Source organism: Plectrocnemia conspersa, unplaced genomic scaffold (genome assembly GCF_051122295.1).
Source record: "Plectrocnemia conspersa isolate PC_06_02 unplaced genomic scaffold, ASM5112229v1 ptg000013l, whole genome shotgun sequence".
NCBI classification, from domain to species: Eukaryota; Metazoa; Arthropoda; class Insecta; order Trichoptera; family Polycentropodidae; genus Plectrocnemia; species Plectrocnemia conspersa.
Window position 1 is genome coordinate 7,700,014 of NW_028277177.1, and position 24,008 is coordinate 7,724,021.

Consider the following 24,008-nt stretch of genomic DNA (forward strand, 5'->3'; position numbering starts at 1 on the left):
AAAGCCCCATTGAAATGGAATGCCAGTCGCCGCGTGCCAGTGACTTTCCAGTCAACTTCCAGCAGCTGACAATGTGTAAATTAGCCCTTAGTGTTAATTGATATGTGTTATTGATTTTCCTGTTATATGATTGGATGGATATTTATGTACAACACTTCTTCCATCTGCTTAACCCTTAGACCGCCGACCGGTAAATTGTTAATTACTCGCTGTACGCCATGCGTTTTTAGCGATATAATTTTTTGGCTACTTACTCTGTTTAACACATCATTACAGGCAAAATACTCAATTTTTATATTTTAAAATTATATATGTATGATTAACATGGTTTAAACATTCTAATTATATCAATAAACAAACATTTTTAGTCGTATTGTTGGAAATATGGAGTGAACAAAAAAAAATCTATTCGTCGGTCCGCGAGCTGGCTCGCGTACACACACCTACACACACATGAACGCGCGCGGCACTATACAAGCGAACGACAAGCAGGGTCATGCTCACACTGAGACAATTTTAATATATAAATCTGCAACGCATTTTTTCTTCGTCTGACCTACATCCTGTTATAAAAATTTACAAATCGACAAGATTTCTTTGATGCATACAAAATCACATATATCGTACACAAAAATAACCCTAATAACCAAACCGTTTGTTTTTGATCAATGGTGTTTGCAATTGGTTGTTGTTGAAGGTTGTCATATTTCTTTATATATAAAAATAATAAATAATAAAACTTGATAGCAAGATACGATGTTACATTTAACTATATATAATTATATGTATAATTTATAATATATACATATTCTTCTTCTTCTTCTTCCACGGCACTACAACCGGTGATCCGTTTTGGCATTTCCACCTAATTTCTTGTAGGGCTTCTAGATATATCTTGAGTTTTAGTATTTCTTCCGATATTGTTTGTATTTTTCCTGGTAGTAATATTGCACATTCCAGCTTCCAAAATTGAAGTCCAATCGTTTATCTAGATTTCGATCGTCTAGGTCAGGGGTCGGCAAAGTGCGGCTCCGGAGCCGCATGCGGCTCTTTGGCTCCTTGAGTGCGGCTCTGGCACAAATATCCACGGGCCCGGGCGCTAATTCTGGTCGAGTGTCCTTTCCATGCAACGTTGAATGTGTACGTGAGCGTTGACGTAGTACCTGTTTCGTCCGATAGGGGCGCAGCGCAGCGTAGTAGTATGACAGCTGTCAATCTGCGTACTTGGCGGTTACAGACGGGGCCAAAAGTATGACTGGCGTCAGAAAAAGGTTTGTTGCCATTTTGAAAGAAAAAAATAGTTACGAGATATTGGTTTATCATTGCATTATTCACCAAGAAGCGCTTTGTGCGCAGATATTTCCGGAAAAAATTAGTAAAGTTATGGGATTAGTGATCACGATCATCAACTCCATTGTAGCTAAAGCTCTTAATCATCGTCAATTAAGAGAATTTTTAGTTGAAATGAAGAGTGAGTACGCTGATCTTCTGCTTCATAACAAGGTTCGATGGTTATCAAGAGGGAACGTTTTAAAGCGCTTTTGCTCAAGATTTTGAAAGGGAAACATTGTTTCACTTTCCGAGTCTGCTGAAGCATCGCCAAGAAAATAATTCCTCTATTGACAAACACCATTTCAAAACAACAATTTTAAATATGAGGAAAGCGTTTCTCAGCAGGTTTTAAAGCGACCTTAGCATTCGTCAAAAATATTCTTAATGCTACAATAAACTGAGTTGAAATTTTCTCCTTTTGGCATTGACATTGGTAACTTTGAAATATAATTGCAGGATTTAAAAAACAAGAAAATATGGAGCTCCAAATTTCAACGTCATTGTATTGATTTGAAAATATCGGAGAAGAACGAATGTGATCTTAGTTCACAACACAAGTGGTCTGCTTTGAAAGACCTGGAGAATGAAGTCATGATCATTTTCAACGTTTGGAATAGTATTCCTGACTCTTAAGATCCGCTGAAAAAACTTGCGTTTGCTGTTCTTTCCCTTTTTGGTTCTACATATTAATGCAAACAAACATTTTCAAGCATGAACTTTATCAAGAGTAAACTGAAAAGTTGTCTTATTGATGAGAACCTGGAATCATGCCTAAAATTAAAAACAACAACATATAAACCTGACTTACTGAAACTTCCCAAGGAGATGCAAGGACATTGTTTACATTAAGTGTTTGTCAGTCATTGTCATGATTTAAATTTATGGATACCTTACTTTCATATTATTGTTTATCAACTAATAAATCTTTATTCAGTGTGAACTCAAGTTTTATTCAGTGTACCTGTAATTTAATGAAGGTTTAAAATTATAATAAAGGTTTACTAAATTAAAAAACAGATTTGGCTCTCAGAACTAGTTTGAATCGTTGTAATGTACATATTTGGCTCTTCGGCCAATAAGTTTGCCGACCACTGGTCTAGGTCATTATGAATCGGGGCGGATTTATTATTTCTTTGTAATTTTTTCATAACTATTTGGATTTATCCACGTTGGTTGGTTTGCTCCATGATAGAAACCCTCCTCCTTTATCCGGGCTTGGGACCGGCAAGAGTGCAACATATCTACACTCCAGGCGGAATATGTAATATATATTACACACACACACATATATATACAATAAATAATAAACTTTTCGACCATCGTGACGCATTGGGGTAACCTGTTAGGTCACGATGGTATTAATTTAATGTAAATAAATAGAACAAGTAAAATAAAATGATTCTACGACAAGGAATCGTTTTTGTTATTATTATTATTATTATTTAATATTTACTAAGAGTTAATATTGATATTTTATTAATTATATCTTATTTATATTTATTAATAAGTATTTAATAGTAATTATTATTATTATTATTTAATTATTACAAACAATAAAAACCAATCACAAAAACAGTTGACAATATTAAAACAGTCGAAATAACGTATAAATATATTCACAAGTATTTACAAATCACAATTATCATTGAAATATTGATGACATAATTTAATTTCGATTCATAAATTAAAGTATAAAAAAACGAATTTCCGCGATGCGTTTGTGCTAACCCTAAAAGTGGTCTAAATAAGCACGATCGAAACCACGCGCGAAATACAAACGACTAAAATTAAGGCGTGACTTTATAATTATATATACCACTGTTTCATCGCAAATTCTATAAATAAAATCACTGAAATCGTTTACTAGGAACTCAAACTGATTTTTAAAACATATATTGCCAACTTTTACCTTTCCGTTTCTTTAAAAAACGAAGGTTTTAACGAGCGCATCATATCATGCGCTTGGCGTTAGACAGTAGATTTAGTTGCGCATCATATCATGCGCTTGGCGTTGAAAGGATTAAAATACTTCTTAGTGGTTATAAATAGCTTCGGTGGAATTATATCAAAATTAGTTCGGTAACTAAATTTTATATAATTCAATTTGTTTCTTTCTATCTATCTTTTTATTGTTTCACATTTATATTTACTGTTGTAATTTTTTAAACCATTTATTCGATTTTTGTTGCCATGAAAATTGATGTCAATATCATTTAAGAAATTTTACTTAATTTTATTTGAAAATTGTGAAAAAAATTAAGTAAGGGGGGGGGACAAATAGAACCTTTGCCCACAAGTGAAAACTACTCTGCCTACGACACTGCATTATTGCGTGTGATACTTCAAATTCGCACGATAGACCAGTGATATCAGTTAGACAAAACCTAAAGACAAAGATACAAATACCATATGAACCCTAATGTTTTTTTTTATTTTTATCGGGATAGAAATAAGCGATTTTTATTTAATTTTATAACAAATTAGGTTTTTCTATAATTTTTATCTAACTAATCTACTAACTTCTAATCTAACGGAGGAATTTCGTAATGAATATTTAAAATAAAATTGAGCTGGGTCGTACATACTAGTAGAATATATCGATTGAAAGCCCTAAATGAGAGTAAATAAAAATATATAAAAGAAATGTAGTAGTTTTTATTTATTATAAAATATGTAATTTAATTAATCTGTCAAAATTGCCGTTTTTAAAGTATGAATATACGGCAATAACAAACGTTATCCCGGCCATTAAAACGGAGCAAACATTAGCTCGCGTGCCATTAGTGCGCACGCGTACCGACGCTGTCATCCATTGTTTACGGGCCGCGCGTAACTTTCGCGGAAATTCCATGGACGTTCCGCTTTTACGCCACTATATTGTATCGGTAAGCCGACTTTTTCTCTTAAAAACTGATCTTTACGACTTCTTTTACACGTTTGACAATGTCGATCGCGTTTTATCACGCCGCAGCGCCAAATTTGGCGCACCTTTCCGAACAACGCTAACTGAGCGCGCTCCATTTTTGTGCAACGGCCAGCGTCACACTTCCTTCCCATTGTTCTATCAAATATTCACACAGCAATTGATGTCGATTCGTCGAAAACAAGGCCAGCTTTGTTTCTTTGCGAAATCATGAGTGTTTGAGCTTCAGTAGCATATGGCATGATGATTGATAACAAACTGTCATATTGCTAGTATGGTGTCCTTTTTAACAAAGCTTTCGTTCCAATTATCATAAATTTGAACAAGGATCAACAACTAATAAAAAATTGCTCTTTTATTTATTTAGTTAGTAAAAATAAGTTGTTTATAAATTACAATTTTTTATATACGTATTTTACCAATGATAAAAATTAAACTTTCAGACGTGATGGTATGGATTATTTAACTAAAAATGGGCGCATGTCTTACACTACATCGAGAAAACATGCAGCTGGAAGAAGCGAGGCGACACTCGAGCGAGATCGACAAGCAACTTGGCGTTTTTGCCAAAGAACAAAACAAGATCATAAAAATTCTATTATTAGGTGAGCAATCTATAGTTTATCTATTTCTTAAATATATGCACGAAAACAATCACATAATTTTATATTAATAATTTATAAAATTGTCCATGTGAGATACACTCGGGGTCTCTTTAGCATATTTCATGAAAATTCTCTAAATATTTTTTTTATCTCATAATCAGAAGCAATTTTGCGTAATTTGAAAATTATTTTCAAAAAAAAACAATTTTTTATGTTATTTTAATCATTATTTTTGTAATATATAATAACCCATCGGCTTATTTAAGAATTGCGAATAGTTCACAAAACATATAATGAGCGGAGACTATTTTATTATTATAATTAGTTGCTCGTGAGATTGTCAAATTTAAACTATAGAACCACTAGGTTTAAAAACATATTTTTTATCATAAAAAAAATCGGAGATATATGGAAAAATAAAACACAAAACATTATATCATGACCAAAAAACTATTTTTTTATTTACCATTATTCACTTAACATCTGTAAAGTTCTAAAATATAAATGGTCTTTAACAATTATCAACAATTAAATAGTTTTATTTATAAAGATTTTTAAAGTTGAAAAATAATGAAGACATGAACATGAAGACGTGTGAGTTCGATCAATCAATATTTCTAACTGATGCGAAATTTTAAATTGACGAAAAAGGTTCTTGAGAATAAGAATATTAAGACACCCTGTCACATAAATTCCCATTTTTATTACACGGATAACAGCTCTTTATTGAAATCAAAACAACAGTAATAAGTCATATTTATTACCTGAAAAAATTCAATTTGGATAAAATAAACACCATTCATTGAAAGATTAACACATTCATTACCACAGTAATTATTAATATGAATAATATATTTTTTTATAAAATGCAAAAGAAATTGAACGATTTAAAACAATAAACAACGTTAAAAATGCCGCTGCAGCAGCAGGTTCAGAGTGTTACAGAATAACGACCATGCTGCCATAGTGGCGGCATCCGATATCAAAGGGTTAATAATATAAACATGCTACAACTAGCTCCACTTTTATATAAGTTGGCGCAATTATCATTTTTGTGTTCAGTCCGTTCACGCATTTTCGAGGCTTTAAAATTATGTAACTCGAGCTTATAAAAATATCGTGTGAACGTAATAAAGATTTTTTTTTTCTAGAGATGGCAATGTATACATTTACAATTTAATCTTTTGTCAAAACATAAAAATACATATATTTAAAATTCCGCAAAAATAGCGAACAGTACTGTATTAAAAAATCGAAAACGAAGAATGAAAATTATGAGTGTTTCAAAATCTATTCTATATTGTTGTAATAGGTACCTACTTTCATCATTTTAAAATTGGATTGCTTTGCCGTATCAAATTGTAGCAGAAAGAACCTCCTGTAAAAATTTAATATTACTTGAGTTTATTGATGAGAATTGTGAAGAACAAATCTGTAATCAGCTTAAAACACCCAAATCCGTATGATTTGTATTAAATATTTATATGTTTCTAGGCGCTGGAGAGAGCGGCAAAAGTACACTGGTGAAGCAGATGAAGATTATACACAACTCTGGCTTCAGCCACTCCGAACGTAGTACATACAGACCGACAATGTTAGACAACTTGCTCGCTTCCATGAAGTACGTATTAGCCGGCATGGGTAGACTACGCATAAACCTTCAAGATCCTGCCAACAAGGTAAACATTATACTTAAAAATATATAAGCTTACAAATATTTTTGGCTGATTATTCTTCTTGTTTTATCTATAGATATACGCTCAACAAGTATTGGTAAATCGAAGCGTTTTTGATTTACAATTCCGAGTAATACCAACCGTAGCCATTGCATTGCATGCCTTATGGAGAGATAGAGGAGTGAGATTGGCCGTTGCTAGAGGATACGAATATGAATTAAACGATTCGGCTTTATAGTGAGTATTAAGGTTTCAATAGATGTATTAAATCTTATTCTTAAACTTTGTTTATCTTTACAGCTTATTTGAGAATATGGATAGATTATTGGACAATAAATATGTTCCTACAGCTACGGATGTTTTAAGAGCACGTGTAAGAACCACTGGTATATTGGAAACTCACTTCAAGATTGACGATGTTATTATTAGCGTTTTTGACGTTGGTGGTCAACGGTCGCAAAGACGGAAGTGGATATATTGCTTTGATGATGTGAAAGCTGTTTTATTTGTCGTTTCGTTGAGCGCTTACGATATGACTCTTGCAGTGAGTATCTCTGTTTGATAAGTAAGTATAAAAATGTAAATGTTATTATTAATTTTTATACTACATTACAGGAAGATCCGTCTGTTAATCGTATGGATGAAAGTCTCAATCTTTTCTCTCAAATAATTAACAATCGATATTTTAGAGATGCTTCGTTCGTATTATTCTTTAATAAACTGGATCTCTTCCGTGATAAGATCTTACATTCTGGCCGTCATTTACGAAGTTATTTTCCACATTATAAAGGTATTAAAATATATTATTTATCTATTTTTAGAATAAGCTAATATTTTTTGTCTACAATTTTGTTTATTTTAGGTCCAGATAGAGACGTGGATAGTGCTGCTTTATTCATACAGGCTGAATTTTCATTGCGGAATCAAAATGAAAACAAATTAATCTTTCCACATTTCACGACGGCTACCGATACTTCGAACATTCAAGGTGTATTTCAAGTAGTCATGGATATGGTTATGGCAGATAATATGGGACAAGTTACTCTATTATGATATTAAAAAATATCAATACTCGATCCATTTTATTCTGCATATTTTTTTATAAAAAGGAGATATTGTATTCAATATATTAAGAGCACGATTGACAATGTTTTTACACTATTATAAATTTATATTTTAATTTTATTTTTAAGAAAGTCATTTTTATAAAAATAGAACAATATATTTTTATTGTATCACTTTACAATTTATTTGTATCTAAATTAGTTTTTCTTAATTATTGTATAATTAGAAAAAAAATCGCTTAAAACATATTGCTATTTTTTTATCTATATTTTAATAATAATATAAAATGTTAATGCAATGTTCAACGTCTTCCACCGATTACTGACTACTGATCTTCCGTAAGATATAAACAATTTATATTATAATAATCTATCGAAAGAAAATATTTTACGTTATAGTTATGAATTGTTTTTAAATTAATTATTGAAGATTACTATAAAGTTTGTTATGTGTTTATTATTTTAATTTTTTGAAAGAGTAAACTGATTGTTCACCGACAAATGTAACTAGTGAACATTGTGGTACAAAATATTTTTTTACTATTGTTAGAAGCGAATCTCGTAGCATAAATTATTTTACGTCGTTTAGTTGTAGTTTGATCTCAATGAGAAATTGGAATGAACCAAAAATCGTTTGAGAATTGTACGCTTGATCTATTTTGTATGTTTTTAAATAAACATAAAATACTTTTAAGGATTCCTGTGATATTTGCGGTCTTAATCAAAATTATGTGTTCGTAACTAAAATTGGCGTTTGATTGTAATCATTCCATATTTTTTTAAATAAACATTTGTAAAAGATTTTTTGTTAATTATTTTAGTTTCCTGAAAATAAAAAGCCGATATTTTATCAAATGTTATTTAATTTGTAAAAAAATCAGTGGAGTAAATTTCTAATTTTTGGCCTTACTAATTTAACTGATTTAAACTTCATTACAATGCAATCACAAAGCTGATTTGTAAAAATAAAATCAATTTTTTAATTTAATCAATAATAGTAAATATTACTTTTACAAACCAATATATGTTTGATAAACATAAAATCAATGTATTATATAATGAAAATTAGTTATTAATACATTCACAAATTTTCATTTCACAGATATAAATCACATCCTAATTAATTCTAATTTGCTTTGAGCAAATTTACAATAAATAAATAAAAACACATCCTCATTAAACCTAATTTGCTTTGAGCAGATTTACAAGCATAATAAATAAATACAATAAATCAACAATCCTTAAATTTATATAACATTCACAATGCGAAATATTTTTTTATTACATTAAAAAGTAAGTTCTTAAAAAAACTAATTTGCAATTAACAAATTTACAATAAATAAGTAAAAATTATTAGTTTCTTAGAATAAATTTATCTAATTTGCTATTAACAAATTTACATTAAAATAAATAATAACAATAACATTCTTGGTCAAATCTCAGATTATAGTTTAATTAGTTTCATTTGAATTTTATCACATCCTAATTAATACTAATTTGCTTTGTGCAAATTCACAATAATAATAAATTAATAAAATGATTAACAATCACAAATTGTAGGTTATATTCTAGACTAGATAACGTGCTAAATTCAGTTTTCGATAATATATTGTCTACAGAAGCTTACGAGGTTTAAAACGTGCTACTTTTCCAAACACTCCTCTGTTATACTTTGTGCGGACAGCTTGCAATGATTTATTTGGTGATTCTTCAAAAACAGTATGTTGCAGCTTTACTACTGGATACAATCTAGTCAAAGTGTAGTTGCACAAATTCTCAAATCTACAAAATTACGAACTTATATTAGATGTATGTATAAATGTTTATTTCAGGGCTGTGGAGTCGGAGTTGGAGTCGTGGTGTTTTGGCCGGAGTTGGAGTCGGAGTCGGAGTCGTGAAAAATGAGCGACCCCGACCATTTTTAATATAAAATGCATTTTTTTAAATTATGAAATTTTTAAATGCGTAATAATGAATGTGTATAGCGTATGCATATAAAACGTGTAGAAGAACACCAAAAATACCTGATAAAATTAAACTTTTTTGAGTCGGAGTCGGAATTGGAGTCGGAGTCGGAGTCGTGTTTTTTTTAACGACTCCACAGCCCTGGTTTATTTTCATATGTGATTCATAAGATTTCCACAGCATGTTCGAACTACACCAATAAATTTTGCAATTCAACCGGAAATCTCATACAAAACAAATATTGGTATGCTTATTGTTAATTTAAAAAATCAACCATATAGTTTCCATTTTGTATAAATGCTTATTGTAAAATTAAGAATACCGGAAAATACATACTTTAAAACTAGGTACAAGTTGCTAATTTATAAAGATTTTCTAGCTTACAAGAGGAAATATAAAATAAAACCAATAGTAATAAACGGATAATATAAATTAAGAAAAATTAAATTATTAAGCTTAAAACTATTTATTCAACTAGAGATATGAAGCTACTAATACATTTATATATGTATGCCTTTAAAGTAAGATGTGTTTGGGCATTTTATGTATATACTTTATAATAAATATAAGAATGGTCCTGTTGTCACAAATTGATGGGATTAGTGTGTTATTATGGTCTCGCGCTACATTTTTATAGTATTTTTCGTATTATTATGGCAGTGTTCATAATTGATTGTATTAAAAATATACTATGAAGTTCAGAAAAGTATAGGTTTTATTTTTATCGCATATTTTGAAAAATATAATTAGTGTTGTAATTATATTCACACTAAGTAATCGTATAAGGTAGGTTCGGGTAATAAAGCCTGTCGGGTAATAAGGCCTAAGTAATAAAAATCCAATTTAAGCTTGTTTGAATCACTCAAGGTTACAAACATAAGTAGCTAACATTCAAAGATGGCCCTTCAAACGTGTCACGACAGGATAGCTCGCGCGATGTCGCCAGTGCGTCGTCGTTCATTGTGGGAAGCGGTTGCGCAACACGAATAACAAAAAATCGTCCGTTACAAACGTAAGTATTTTTTGAAATATTTCACATAATTATGTTATTTTACATTATAGATTTCTATCATTTCATACTTTTATGACCTTAGAAGTTTAAATTATAATATCATGATCCGAATCATATTATTTTTATTTTTCTTTACACATGTTGTCGGTGGTTATTAAGGCCTACAAAATTTGATCGTAGGCCTTATTATCCTCCTTTTTGTATCAATATCACAGCTTTAGTTAGTATCTTTTTTAAAATGCTAGGAGTGTTATAAAAAGTAATGACAACTGTTTATTGTTTTTTTTAGTGACAGCAATCACAATGCCTCCCAAACGAGCATTGTGGTCTGAAAATGACTTGGTGTCGGCTGTTCGAGCGGTAGAAAGAGGAATACTGAGCACCTATAAAGCTGCTGACAGGTACAAAGTACCCAGAAGAACCATTAGAAATCATCTTCAGACCGGCAGTTTAAAAAAAACACTAGGTCGAAAATCCATACTCAGTGACGACCAGGAAACTGAACTTGTAAGCAGAATCATAAGGTTCGCTGAAATTGGATTGCCTGTGACACCACCGATTCTCCGACGCTTGGTCTTTAAATTTTGCGAACTTAATAACATCAATCATAAGTTCAACCCATCTCATAAAGTTGCTGGTAAAGATTGGTTTAATGCATTCATGAAAAGACATCCAGAAATATCTAGAAGAAAAGCTCAATTCATAAACCCTGCCAGAGCTCAAAAGCTTAATAAATTTATTGTTGATGATCACTTCAAGCGACTGAGTGAAGTTTATGATAATTTGGACTTGAAAAGTCATCCTGAAAGAATTTACAATATGGATGAGAAAGGTTGCCGTCTAACGATCCATCATCAGCAAACTGTTTTAGCAAAGAAAGGAGCTAAAAGAGTGCACTTACAGTCTTCAGAACACGCTGAAAGTGTCACAATTGCCGGATGTATAAATGCACTTGGCATTGCAATACCACCAATGATCATTTTCAAAGGTAAACGACTGAAACCAGAGTTATATGACAACATTCCACCGGGAACATTAGTTCAAAAATCTACAAAGGGTTATATTATCAATGAACTTTTCAAGGATTTCTTGAAACACTTAGCCCGGTACAAAAGTACAGGAAAGTGCCTTTTAATATTTGATGGAGCAGCCTGTCACCTACACCTATCCATAGTTGAAGTTGCCGATTCACTCGATATATCATTATACTGTTTACCATCAAACACCACTCATGAACTCCAACCGCTTGATAAAGCCGTCTTTCGATCATTTGAGCACCATTGGGATGCTGAAGTTTTAACATTTATGGAACAAAACCCAGATAAAAAACTCACTAAGGCAAGATTTAATATTATTCTCTCAAATGTGTGGTCGAAATCTATGACCCATATAACATTATAAGCGGCTTCAGGGCAACTGGTTTGTATCCATTGAATCCACAGGCTATTCCAGAAACAGCTTTTGCACCATCTTTACTAAAGAGGCACCAGCTCCTCCTGTATCTGACGATGTTAACAAAGAAAATTCGCCATATCTCGTCTACCCTAGGCCATCAACATCGGGACCATCAACATCAAGAATTGGAGAAGAATTAATTGGTCAAACCCCAAACAAACGTCCTGGAAGGTTTTACCCTATGGTTTACGGTAGTTCTAGTTCGGACGATGATGAAGGTCATGTGCCTCTCGCTGAAATAAAAAGAACAGTATTTAAGCAGCTTATGCCTACACCAGTCAAAAATACTGAAAAAACACCAATCTTTAGGAGAAAAGCCTTAAATTATAGGGGAACTCCAGTCACTAAAAATATGTTTGACAAAAACAAAGAAGAAAAGAAAATAATAAAGACATCGAATCTCATAGGTAGAAGTGGTACTAAGCAGAAACAAGTGAGCTGGTATTGTCATGGTTGTGAAGATGGCAGATATGAGGCAATGTGCTAAATGCGGCAAGTGGTATCACGAGGAGTGCGTTGGTTTGTCAGCAGATGATACGGACACTTTTGAGTGTCCTGATGGCTGTTAATCAAAGGAATTTGTTGCTTTTTTAAGACTTCATGCATGATTAATGCATATCTATGATTATTGATCATAATTACCAAATATAAGATGCATATTTTGATTATTATAGTATGTTAAAGCCTTAGGCCTTATTACCCGACCATAGTATAATAAGGCCTAAAGATAGAGTTTTACAAAATGTTTAATTTTGTTTTTGTTTACGGCAAAAGTTGCCATTTTTTGTTTTTATTTTATAGTAATGTATCTATAGGTATACTTTACATTAAAATTAGTTGATTTCGATATATAGTTTTTATTTTATTTCAAATCTCCCTTAGCTAGGCCTTAATGCCCGCACCTACCTTATTATTACCCGTTTATTTTGCCGTATATATACTAAGCAAATCTTATTATTGCGCTTTTTATGTTGAATGTGGTTTTAGAGTCGCAATAGCAGCACGCCCTTAAGATCTAAATTATACGAAATATTTAGTAATTTAGTAATAATTGTTAAAACAAAACAGTAAATTCGTAGAATGATCATTTGTCTCTACAGATGGCACATTTTTTATTACAGCTGTATATAATAATCAAAGGAAAAGAGATACCACTCGTATAGCAAGAGAAGTTTTAGCATATCTACAATAGTAATTACTACAACATTCTCCTTACAGTGAAACCAGGATTTTCAGTCTCTTAAAAAAGTCTCACGAAAAGAGTGATAAATGAGTAAATAACCAGCACTGTAGTTATAAAAAGTTCGTTTTATATTGAGTAAAGTGAAAAACTCTTAATGCGAAATAGCTCGAAAAAATAAGTTTTAATCTCGAAGAAAAAGAAGAAACTTTTTTATATTATACATAGGAAGCTCTACATAAAACGCTTAAAGTTAGTCGCAAATGTAATACTAAATATTTTAATTATGGTTTTAAGCTTGACTAAAATTATTTGCTAATTATTTTAATATTATTTGTTCATAGATGTCTACAAACTTTTATGTAACGTTAATTAAATTTTATATAGATAGTAAATAAATGTATGATTTTATAAAATATTACCAAATTATTCTAAAGAGAATTCTTTTATATATTAAAAAAAAAACAATTTATAAATATTTTGGTTTAGATTAATATTTTTTAAAAGTATTCATGTTTGATTAATATGCTATTTTTTATTTTACTAATACGATACTAAAAGAAATTTATCATAAAAATAAATATTTTTGCCAGAAAATCGTTTATTTCATATGACGCATTGGGTTCAGGCCCGGAGTTAGGGCAAGGCAAGCGAGGCAACCGCCTTAAGTCCCGCGCTTTAAGGAGCTCTACGCGATTTTTTTTTACTTTAAAAATCTATTTTTGATTTTTTTTAAATAATCCGCCGCTCTCAGTCATTCACTTACGACGACGACGATAGCATGTTAAAATTTCTAAGAAGTACAGAAAAACCAAATCTTGGTTAACAAGAAAGCACAAAAAACAATTATCACTTCTCAGAAGTCAAAAATTCACGTAAAAAGCAATAAAATCTTGTCGACGCCGTCGCAATTTCTGAGACACGATAGAAATACAAGAAAATACTAGAGGTCATAGTATTTCAGATACTACTATTAGGCTATCATGCTGTTTTTTTAATGCGAATATTTTGCGAAGTCTTATTTCCGAAGAAAAAATATTAACTCGAAAAGAAGCTCTTTCCGTTGATCAGAATTTTACTTTTAGAATATGTATCATATATATAATACATATACAATAACATATAACGGAATCATAAAAAACATTCATATTGTGCCGTTTACGATTTTTTATATCTAATACTAAAATCTCAACGACGTATAATCGATTTATGTGTAGTTTTATCTTCCCGTGCACTATTTGCCACATTGTAAAAATACGCAGAATTATTTCTTACAAAAATTTAAGATCAGTACCAAACATCCCGTCGTGTGTAAAATGGTTAAGAGTATACACATATATTTTTTCGCGGAACTCGTTATTTTACCTTAAGTATACTACAAATAAAAATGAAAAACACGCTTCACCTGGAGTCCTCACCGACGCGACGCGAATCTAAATGTAGTTCCAAAGAAGGAACATATAAAATGCGTTAATAGGAATGGAATGTATTTCGAAAAAATCTTAAAATGAACTTTATTAGCATTAACACTTAATTTTTTATATCAACTTGTTACATTTTTAAATGTAAGTTTTTTACTCATGTGCAAATACCTTAAAATGAGCGGTATATCCTGTAAAATTCAATACACTCCGAAAGACCTGAGCTAGAGACCGTTATGGATCGAATTTCATATTACTAAAATGCGGTTGTAGTATTTAAATCTTAAATTCTATCACAAAATGCTATATTGCATTATGGGACATGATTTGCACAATAATTACTGCGCGGAAAAACAATATCTGTTCATATCCTACATATAAATAAATATGTACAAGTATTATATTTTCCTTATTTCATAGAATAGTGATGAAATAATATGTATTAATAATTCAAAACATGTCACGTAAATTACTTAATATGAAGTAATGCGTACAATACACAATACGAGTTAATGATCGATAATTTGATTTCATAAATTAGTGTCATAATGCAAATTCACAATCCAGTTTCACCACTATCGCATATTATTGATTTCGATACAAGTTTGTAAATGAAAGTATATGTACATGATTTCTAAATATGAAACCTAGTAACTGAATAGAATTACAGAGAAAATGTATAACTTACTCTTCAGGCCATATAGAATCTTCGTCCAAAGTATGCCTAGATAGAGCTACAGACGCAGCTGCTAGCTCCGAAGGTAAATAGTTATTGTAGTGTACGCTTTCAACTAAGCAAAGCTCACTGATAAACTGAAAATAAGAATAAAAACATAGGATCAAATCAAATCATCATTCAGGTGATCGGGAATTATAAACGCACCATAGCCAAATTCTTAGAATCCTTAGTCAATTTTCTTTCCACCGAGTACTCCTCGATGAAGGTTTGCACTGTGGGGGTCGTGAGATCGAAAGACAATACTCTTAGAAGCATTTCTTCCATTTTTAATATTTGTTTAACGGAACAAGTATCTTTCGTGAGAGAAGAGAATTCGTATATATCTAAAGAGGTATTTTATTGTTTGTATCAGTTCTTATGGTGATTTTTTTATATTATTTATTATATACCTGGTGGATGAACTTCTTCGTATTTAGCAGCTATCATCATAGCTGAGACTCCCAACAATTGAAATTTGGTTCTCACCTAAAATAATAAAAATAATCAGCTATGTAAATCTTATGCATTAGAACAGAAATGTAAAGAAGCTTGTAAGCTTCCTCCGCAAAACCATATTAAGATGGAATGTATATAATGGTGGACTTCTGCAGACACTGATTATTTTGGTCATAGAATATTCCGGACAAAAAATATATATTTAATATTAGATTTAAAAAATAAGGTAATCATTTGAATTGTTGAATTTTTCACTACGGTGTTCAATGAATCAATGTTTTTACTGGCAGGTACGTCATTTGGGGAAGGCAGGTGAGGACATTTGCCCCCCTTGATTTTGACCAGAAAAATGCATGAAATCAAATCTTATTATTGAAATCATGTAAAACAACATTAGATGTAGAAATAATATTGAGAACATAATTACAGAGCAATCGTTTGAGCGGGCCAGAAAAATGTATGTCATTTAATGCAAGGCATAGAGCTGTTATATTTTCGTTCCGGTTCCATTAAAAAATATATATCGGTTTGGTTCCGGTTTTCGTTTCGGAATAAATATCAGTTTTTACGGTTTCCGGTTCAGCTCCGAATGATTATTTTTTAAATGTTTTTATTTGAATTAAAAATTGATTTTCTACCACATTTTATTTATTCTATTGTTTATAAGCAAACTATATTAAGTACTTTAAGGATTTAAACTTTGCGTGTTCGTATCAAGTCGGGATCCACCACTTTAAGATTTTGCACCCTGTGGGGTGTGTGACTTCGCAGCCAGTAAGACGCAGGTGAAAACTGGTGAGAATTTTATTAGGTTATTTTACATATTGTGACAGACGATGATGGACCCTTTAGTTCAGGTCGTAACGAGAGTCTTTGTGTGATTACACTATTGTTAAATAATCACTATTGGTTACAGTAATTACGCGAGTTTCATGAAAGGTCCTTTACAAACGTGGCTCTGTGTGGTCCGCCACAAATACAATAATATTGTTCCGACAATTTTACATATATTTATGCATGGCCGAATAAAAGTGTGTTATGGCCGTGCGTGGTTTTTTGTGTATAAATAACCTGAAGACGCCTCAGCTGTCACGGCGTATGGTCGTGCGTCAGCAAGGATTCTGAGGATGTAAACTCTGATAATAAAGCATTTCTATGGTTAGAGGTGTTTAATTCCGTCGAGAGACGGTGGTCCTTCGAAAAGAAAAGACGGCCATCTCCAAAGGGGAGAGGTCGCAACAAATATAATATAAATAATAATAATTAGAATTAGAACTATAAGTATATAATATATGATAACAATATAATTTATTGAACAAAAGATATGTAAACAAAGCAAAGTCGTATATTCATGGTCGAATTATACAGGATTCTTAGGTATATTTATTTGTAATTAAAAAATATTAATGTTTCCTATGATCAATAATACCTATAACTTCCAACGTATTTTCATTTAAATTATTTCGCTTGTCTCGCAAAATAAATTTTAAGCCAGAGAAAGCCCTTTCAGCACTAACTTGTGTTGCTGAAGCTCCTAAAACCATCAATGGAGCTTTGTATAAACGAGGATATGAATTTTTATTTTCTTCCCAAAATTCGTAAATATATTTTTTTCTGTCTAATCTTTGTACATTGTTAAAGTTATTCAATATGAATTCAATGTCCATATCTGTAGAAATATAAAATCTATATGTCTCTATTGGCAATTCTTATCTTCTTAAAAAATCTCCTAAATCGTTTATTTGTGACTGTGTGTCTAAACATTTTACTATGGATTTTACCCGAATTTTACTATGCATTTTAATAAAATCAAAATATTAAAAAAACGACAACTGACTGGCCAACGTAAGCCTCCCCCCCCCCCTCCCTTAAAAACTAAAATGGTGTTTCTGATTCTAAACTAAAAATTCTCAGGTTATGGAAAAAAATTAAAAAAAAAACAATCCCTAATCTATCCCAAAAATTTCAGTGAAATCATATTGGAATACATTTACACCAGTAGATATTTATTTTTACCAGTAAAATATAATTTATCTGGCACGTGCTAGTAAAATTATATAATTTAAACTTTTCCACATGTAGTATTATATACATTTTCATGCTTATTATTATTTATTTACATACGATGTACAAATGCTACAGTAAATGTGTATTTTTCAGTGAAATTATATTTTCATTAATGATGTCTAAAGACATTTTCACTAGTAGATATATATTTTTACTAACAAAAATATAATTTGACTAATTAGAGGGATTTATCATATTATACATAGCGATAGCTACATACTTATTACTATTTATTTACATGCGATGCTTATACATCGCATGTATAAACATTTATATGTTACAGTGAATGTGTATTTTTATTAGTCAAGTCCAAAAACATTTTCACCAGTGGATATATATATATACATATTTATGCCACCGAAAATATTATTTAACTAAAAAGCGCCACTGAAATTAAATGCTGCTTTAAAATGTATATGAAAATCAATTTGACAGTTACGAAACGTACATTTTCTGTTCAAACCCAGACCTAACCTACACGAATTAACCAAACCTAAAAGTTCTAAAACTAATTTCAGTCTTAGAACCTTCATTAGGTCAAGTTCAAAATTATAACTATGCCAACTCAACTCTCAGGGGAAAATAATCAGAAGAAGAATTATAGACAGACATGGCATCCCGTACATTACTCCATAGTTTTTTTTGCATTTTGATATTACACTGTGTATTAAAACATGATAGCTATCCTTACCAATATTACTACAGACTTCTAATTTCAGAGAAAAAAAATCATCCTTTAATTATCAAATAAATCAAATCTGGGCCTAACGGAAAAAAATATTAAAGAAGTGCAGAATTTTTACCAAATATGTTTTCAATATATCGAATAATGATCTGAAACAAACATCACGGGAAATAACAGTTTTCAGTGGTGACTTTATCCCAAGTATATTGTACAGATATTGAATATTGTGTTCAGTTTTTATCTAAAGAAATGCCAGAGAATTGTATATACGACAATTGTCTCTTTGAAGAAATGAATAAATTCCATGTGAAAATTCTTATTCAATTTACATTGTGCTGCCATGAAACTAATGCAGCGGTTGAAAGGGTTTTTTTTAATTGCTAATGATTTTTGGACAAGTGAGAAATCAAAATCGAATGTTGACACTCTTGCTTCAGCACTTAATATGAAGGATATTTCTTGTTCAGATATTTTCAATATATTGTTAGAAAATAATACACTGACAAAAAGTATTGATTCAATGGTGAAATAGTCATTTAAATAATATTTAATTGGCAAATAAACATTATTACAATATAAAACTTAACAAATGTTTTTATTATGCATTTATCATATTGTATTGCTGCAATGAATAAAATGTTTCATTTATCTACGATATTTTTTTCTTTAATTTTTTCGTGTCCTCCTTTTCATTGTAAAAAAGTTGATATTTAGGCAAGATAATAGAAAAAAGTTGTTTGAAGTTACTTAGGGGACTAATTTTTTTACATGTCTACTATTATGTTTTAGAGGTTCATTTGAACGGATTTAGGAACGGAACAAAAATGATGTTTTCAATAATGGAAAAAAGTAATTAAGATGAGCTAGAGATTGTCCTTTTTTGTGTTTTTCATGAAGCAAAATATTATTTCATTAGATTTAATTAAATTCAATTGCTACATTGAGCTCGGTAGTTAAAAATTCAACAATCCAAATGCTTATCTTATTTTTTTTATATTAAATTTAAAATATTTTTTGTCCGCAAAAATCAGTGTCCGGAAAAATCACAAAAATCTAATATTATATATTCAGACAAAATGAAATATTTGATTTATTGTTTTCATGAACGAACAGCATTGCAGTCAGTCTGCATGGTGTCGTATCGGTGTGTCGTCATATTGAGCGATTTTAAAGGCGTTGAAACAGTATCTTATTTACCCCACCAAAATTTGAAAGAAATAAGTGGATAATTTTTTTATTAATATGATAACATGTGGGATTAAATATTCTCCACTCTACTCTAACTAGCCATTAGCTATTAAATTATATGGATTACTAACCACGGACATTTTACTGAGAAACCGATCTACATAAGATACGGCCAAATATAATGTATCTGGTGCAAAGTCATATTCATCGCTTATGGAGACCAGCCAATCCACGAGGATGCTCCGCATGCCGTCGTTCAGCTCTACTTGCTTTTTCATGTAATGCGGATGAGGTCGATGATGATGCTCGGACTCGAGCAAATAGTCATAAATATACTAAAACCAAAAAAATGCGTTAGTGACTTATGATAGTAATATTCGAAAAATCGATACCTTTCTATACTGAGGTTCTGTGTATGCATAGATAATCTCGTCCGGTTCTTCTTCGTCTTTGCTGATGTCTTGAATCTTCGTCTTCTCTGAGCTCGACAAGTCGATAGACATATCCAAGATGTTTTCCGAAACAACCGACGACTCGAGTTTGCTCGAAACCAGCGTACAAGCGCGATCGAGCAAGGCATTTTCAGTCTTCTTTTTAGCAGCGATGCGCATTTTAATTTGCGAGCTGATGATTTCGGAAACATCTTTTGTATTTTTCGGTGCCAGAGGACACTAAAAACAGATTTCAATAGCGTTTAAAACTTTTCATTTTCCTTAGCGTATGATTTGTAAGATGTTAACTAATTCATAAATAATAAGAAGCAAATAAAAATATTCTATTAAATAGTTAAATTATTCTATGCTATCTACTTGTCTGGTTTCGTAACTTTCTGACTAACGCGATCGTGAATTTTCCGAATCATCAATAACTTGTTTCCAAAAACCGGTACGAACCGATTGATTACCACTGCTCAAGTGTTCAATAATGGAAATATGTTTACCTATATCAAGAAAAAACAGGTGTGTGAAACTTACGAGGTGCGCGTTTAATTTTGTAGATACAAAGTTTTAAATTATAAATTATTTTTAATTTCGGAACAGCTTTAAAATTTACGTACAATGTTTGAAATTATTAGTACATATATACGCGAGCTTATTCTCGCAAATGTTTAGAACAAGCAAACTATGGTTCGCGAGCTAAGATTAGAATTTAAATTTTTAACATCTTTAACTATGCGTTATAAGGGAACGGCCAACCGTCAAGATAAGGCTTTGCGAGATATGACCATATGTGGTGCCCCTATTGCTTCGTATTTCACTGTGATGTTACGCAGTATGATTCAACTTTTTGCAATATTTCGTTCTCGTTTTAGTACCCGTATATATTAATAATGTCATTGTCAAAGCCAGAAAAAAAGAGACAGAACTTCGAATGTCGTGATTTTAAAGCAAAGTAGAGTGTGAATTATTTTGTTATTGAATTAGATGACTGACCATTATGTTTATTGTGCGATGATCTCATGTCTTGACTAAATAATACAATATACATCGTCATTATCAGACCAAGCGGAAAAACAATGATCAGAAAAATTAAAAGTTTTAATTGCTATTTTTTATTATAACACATTTTTTCGCAATAATAATAATGGAAAATGAGGCTATAACTGAAGACAGTTCACATGTAGCTCATGTGAAGGATGATCCAACTTCAGTTGCCAAACTTTTTAAAAAAAAAAAACACATAAATTTTAGGATATCGTTGGATTTTTTATGTATTACATTAATTATAAAAAAATACCAATTAAATGGCCACCTCTGGACCTTTTGCAGCAGCCGATCTTTATGTACATTTCTGGTGGTATCTCAGCTATAACTTAGAATGTTGGTTTTTAGGTGCTCAAACGTTTCGGGTTTTTAGCGTAGACACGACATTGGCGTAACCCTACAAAAAAATCGATCCAAAATCTTGGTAGCCAGTTAACGTCACCAAAACTTGAAATAATGTGACCTGGGAACTTTTTACGCAAAACATCCAACATTGCACTCGATGTATGGCAAGTTACACATTCTTGTTAGAACAACATGTCTTTCACGTCAATATCTTAAATTTCGTGCCAAAAATAATCGGTTATCATGCGCCTATAGCGCTCACCATTAACTGTTACAGTCCGATCTTCGTCATTTTCAAATAAGTAAGGCCCAAAGATGCCGCCTGACCACAATGTGTACCAAACAGTCACTATTTGAGCTTGTAATTGATTTTTTGAGGATTTTTCTTGCCCCATATGCGATAGTTTTTCTTATTAGCAAATCCAGAACGTGGAAATGTGCCTCATCATAGAAGATTTTCATTGCAAAAGGTCCAAAAGCGGCCATTTAATTAAAATTATTTTTCATAAAAAATTAGATTTAAACAATCTGAAGATAGCTTGAAATTCGTGGTTTTTTTTTAAAAAAAAAAAGCTTAGAAACTTGTTTTTTAAATACCAGAAGTGTAAATATGCCTCATCAAAGAAGATTTTCTTTGAAAAATTGCCAACAATTACTGTCTAGTGACACAATCCTTGTGCCCCGTTTTCGTATAATTAGGTATTATTAGTCTATGGCTCAACCCATGTAATATATTATTTATCAGTAGGCAGAGATTCTTAACCTTATTAACAAAACTCATTTAAATTGCTTTTTTAAATTATTAAGACAAGTTGGCGGTTCCTGTAGCAGTGGCGTACTGCTCGGGGCGGTCCCTGAATTAGCCGACTCTCAAACACACCAACAAACATACTAAAGATAAAATAAATTAAGTTAATAACACATAACGCATACTTAGGCGCACAGTGAAAATAAAATTTTATTAAGTTACCCGACTACTTAAGTAGACCAAAAATTCCGCTCTAAAAATGTGACCGATCCCCCTCCCCTAGCTACACTAGTGCCCTAACCAGCACGATAGGCGTGGTATATGTAGCTGACTATTGACCTGAAAGACGTGGGTTCGAATACCATATTGACCTTAGTGTTTTTCAATTTCTACCACTGGGAGATTGGAATTAGTGATTATTATATCATAACAATGCCGATCGATCATTATATATTTAATTAACTACATGTTCTTAATCTCGCGGATGAATATCGTAATGATTAATTAAAATCGTACATATTAGGTTTTGAAAAGTATATAATTACGAGCTACTTCAGCTCATAGAGAATATCCAGGGCCAGCGGTCGCCTGGGGCTCCAGTTCCAGAGGAGCGCAAAAAAATAAAGAAGTAATATTTCCTTCATAAATTTTCAAACAAATATATGTATATTGTTAATAATTTTACATTAAGAAAATAATATATTTTTTTTCAATATCTATATTTATAATGTAGATATTAGTTCATAATATAGCATACGTCATAATAGATTAGAATAGTCATGATACATTTTGAAAGTGTAATTGAAAAATATTTTTTAATACGATGAATTTCAAAGAGCATTTTTAAAATAATACAGCTGAAATCTGCGTGTGATATTCTGTAAATAAATTTTGTTATCTTATCTTTGTGGCAAAAATATCTTAATCTAGTAATTAGAATGCTATAGTTATCGCGTTTCAGAAAAAATAAAGGTATAAATTCCATGCTAAAAATCAATGTAATGTAAACATATTTAATTTCAGCTGAAGCGTATGCCTATTGAAAATACAATAGTTTTATTTTATTTATTGCTTAAGTTTTTCTTATCAACGTTTTAAAAAAGATTGTCGAAAAGTGTAGATAACGTTGAAGTGGTCTTACGCGATTCGACAGTATCGAGTTGAGTTTCGCGTCGGTGACGTGCTGCAGAACTCGTCTCGAACTCTTCTCTTCCGCCGCAGAGTTCTCCTTGCCTCTGACATTCTTCAGGTCGTTGTTCCTCTTTAGGTTACCCCGTCTGTCCAACGCTGCATTCTCGCTGTCCTCGTGAATTTGAAACCGAAACATCGTGCGCCTTGCCTCACGCCAAGTCACACAGATACTGAGATACGCTAAATCTAAGTATCGGTTGTGGGTAGGCAAACTGCGCAAAGTGAACAGAGTTTGTGGGTAGTTTTGAAGACGCTAATTCAAAACACAGTGATTGGTGCAAATTCAGTTTTTTTACTGTAACTTCTCGGGACGGTCGCTGCTGCTGATTTTTAAAAACGTAAGTTTAACGTGGCTTTTACTTTCTAGCTGTTTCGTATAAACGGTTTTGGCAAAATAATGTATTGTGTAAATTACCCGACTCTAACTATAACCTAAAGAAGGAAAATACTTTATATGCTTCACTTTAATCCAATGAAATAAATAATTAGTTCT

At 31.5% G+C, this 24,008-nt stretch overlaps 3 protein-coding genes across 3 annotated transcripts; 2 read left to right on the forward strand and 1 right to left on the reverse strand.

Annotated features, from left to right (window-relative positions):
• The first annotated feature begins 4,092 nt into the window (after nucleotides 1–4,092).
• LOC148227180 (guanine nucleotide-binding protein G(o) subunit alpha-like) lies at nucleotides 4,093–8,401 on the forward strand. Its single transcript, XM_088202816.1, has 7 exons — nucleotides 4,093–4,217; nucleotides 4,699–4,860; nucleotides 6,355–6,539; nucleotides 6,613–6,773; nucleotides 6,837–7,080; nucleotides 7,152–7,326; nucleotides 7,399–8,401. Exons 2-7 carry the CDS (start codon nucleotides 4,728–4,730, stop codon nucleotides 7,587–7,589), a joined length of 1,089 nt encoding a protein of 362 aa, XP_088058942.1. The 5' UTR covers nucleotides 4,093–4,217; nucleotides 4,699–4,727; the 3' UTR covers nucleotides 7,590–8,401.
• A 697-nt stretch (nucleotides 8,402–9,098) lies between these two features.
• On the reverse strand, nucleotides 9,099–23,797 carry LOC148227181 (cyclin-A1-like). Its single transcript, XM_088202818.1, has 7 exons — nucleotides 23,466–23,797; nucleotides 20,140–20,418; nucleotides 19,879–20,082; nucleotides 15,762–15,837; nucleotides 15,517–15,695; nucleotides 15,322–15,446; nucleotides 9,099–9,382 (listed from the first exon to the last, which is right to left on the reverse strand). Exons 1-7 carry the CDS (start codon nucleotides 23,649–23,651, stop codon nucleotides 9,214–9,216), a joined length of 1,218 nt encoding a protein of 405 aa, XP_088058944.1. The 5' UTR covers nucleotides 23,652–23,797; the 3' UTR covers nucleotides 9,099–9,213.
• Nucleotides 10,450–12,116, forward strand: LOC148227182 (uncharacterized). The gene is made up of 2 exons (XM_088201981.1): nucleotides 10,450–10,577; nucleotides 10,867–12,116. Exon 2 carries the CDS (start codon nucleotides 10,881–10,883, stop codon nucleotides 11,976–11,978), a length of 1,098 nt encoding a protein of 365 aa, XP_088058107.1. The 5' UTR covers nucleotides 10,450–10,577; nucleotides 10,867–10,880; the 3' UTR covers nucleotides 11,979–12,116.
• Nucleotides 23,798–24,008: the final 211 nt, after the last annotated feature.

Coding starts and splice junctions, on each gene's coding strand:
- LOC148227180 (XM_088202816.1), top strand. CDS start 4,728: ATGGGCGCATGTCTTACACTACATCGAGAAAACATGCAGCTGGAAGAA. Junction 6,540..6,612: donor TTCAAGATCCTGCCAACAAG/GTAAACATTATA, acceptor TTTTATCTATAG/ATATACGCTCAACAAGTATT. Junction 6,774..6,836: donor TTAAACGATTCGGCTTTATA/GTGAGTATTAAG, acceptor TTATCTTTACAG/CTTATTTGAGAATATGGATA.
- LOC148227182 (XM_088201981.1), top strand. CDS start 10,881: ATGCCTCCCAAACGAGCATTGTGGTCTGAAAATGACTTGGTGTCGGCT.
- LOC148227181 (XM_088202818.1), bottom strand. CDS start 23,651: ATGTTTCGGTTTCAAATTCACGAGGACAGCGAGAATGCAGCGTTGGAC. Junction 15,838..19,878: donor TTCTCAGTAAAATGTCCGTG/GTTAGTAATCCA, acceptor TTATTATTTTAG/GTGAGAACCAAATTTCAATT. Junction 15,696..15,761: donor CGAAGAAGTTCATCCACCAG/GTATATAATAAA, acceptor ATACCTCTTTAG/ATATATACGAATTCTCTTCT.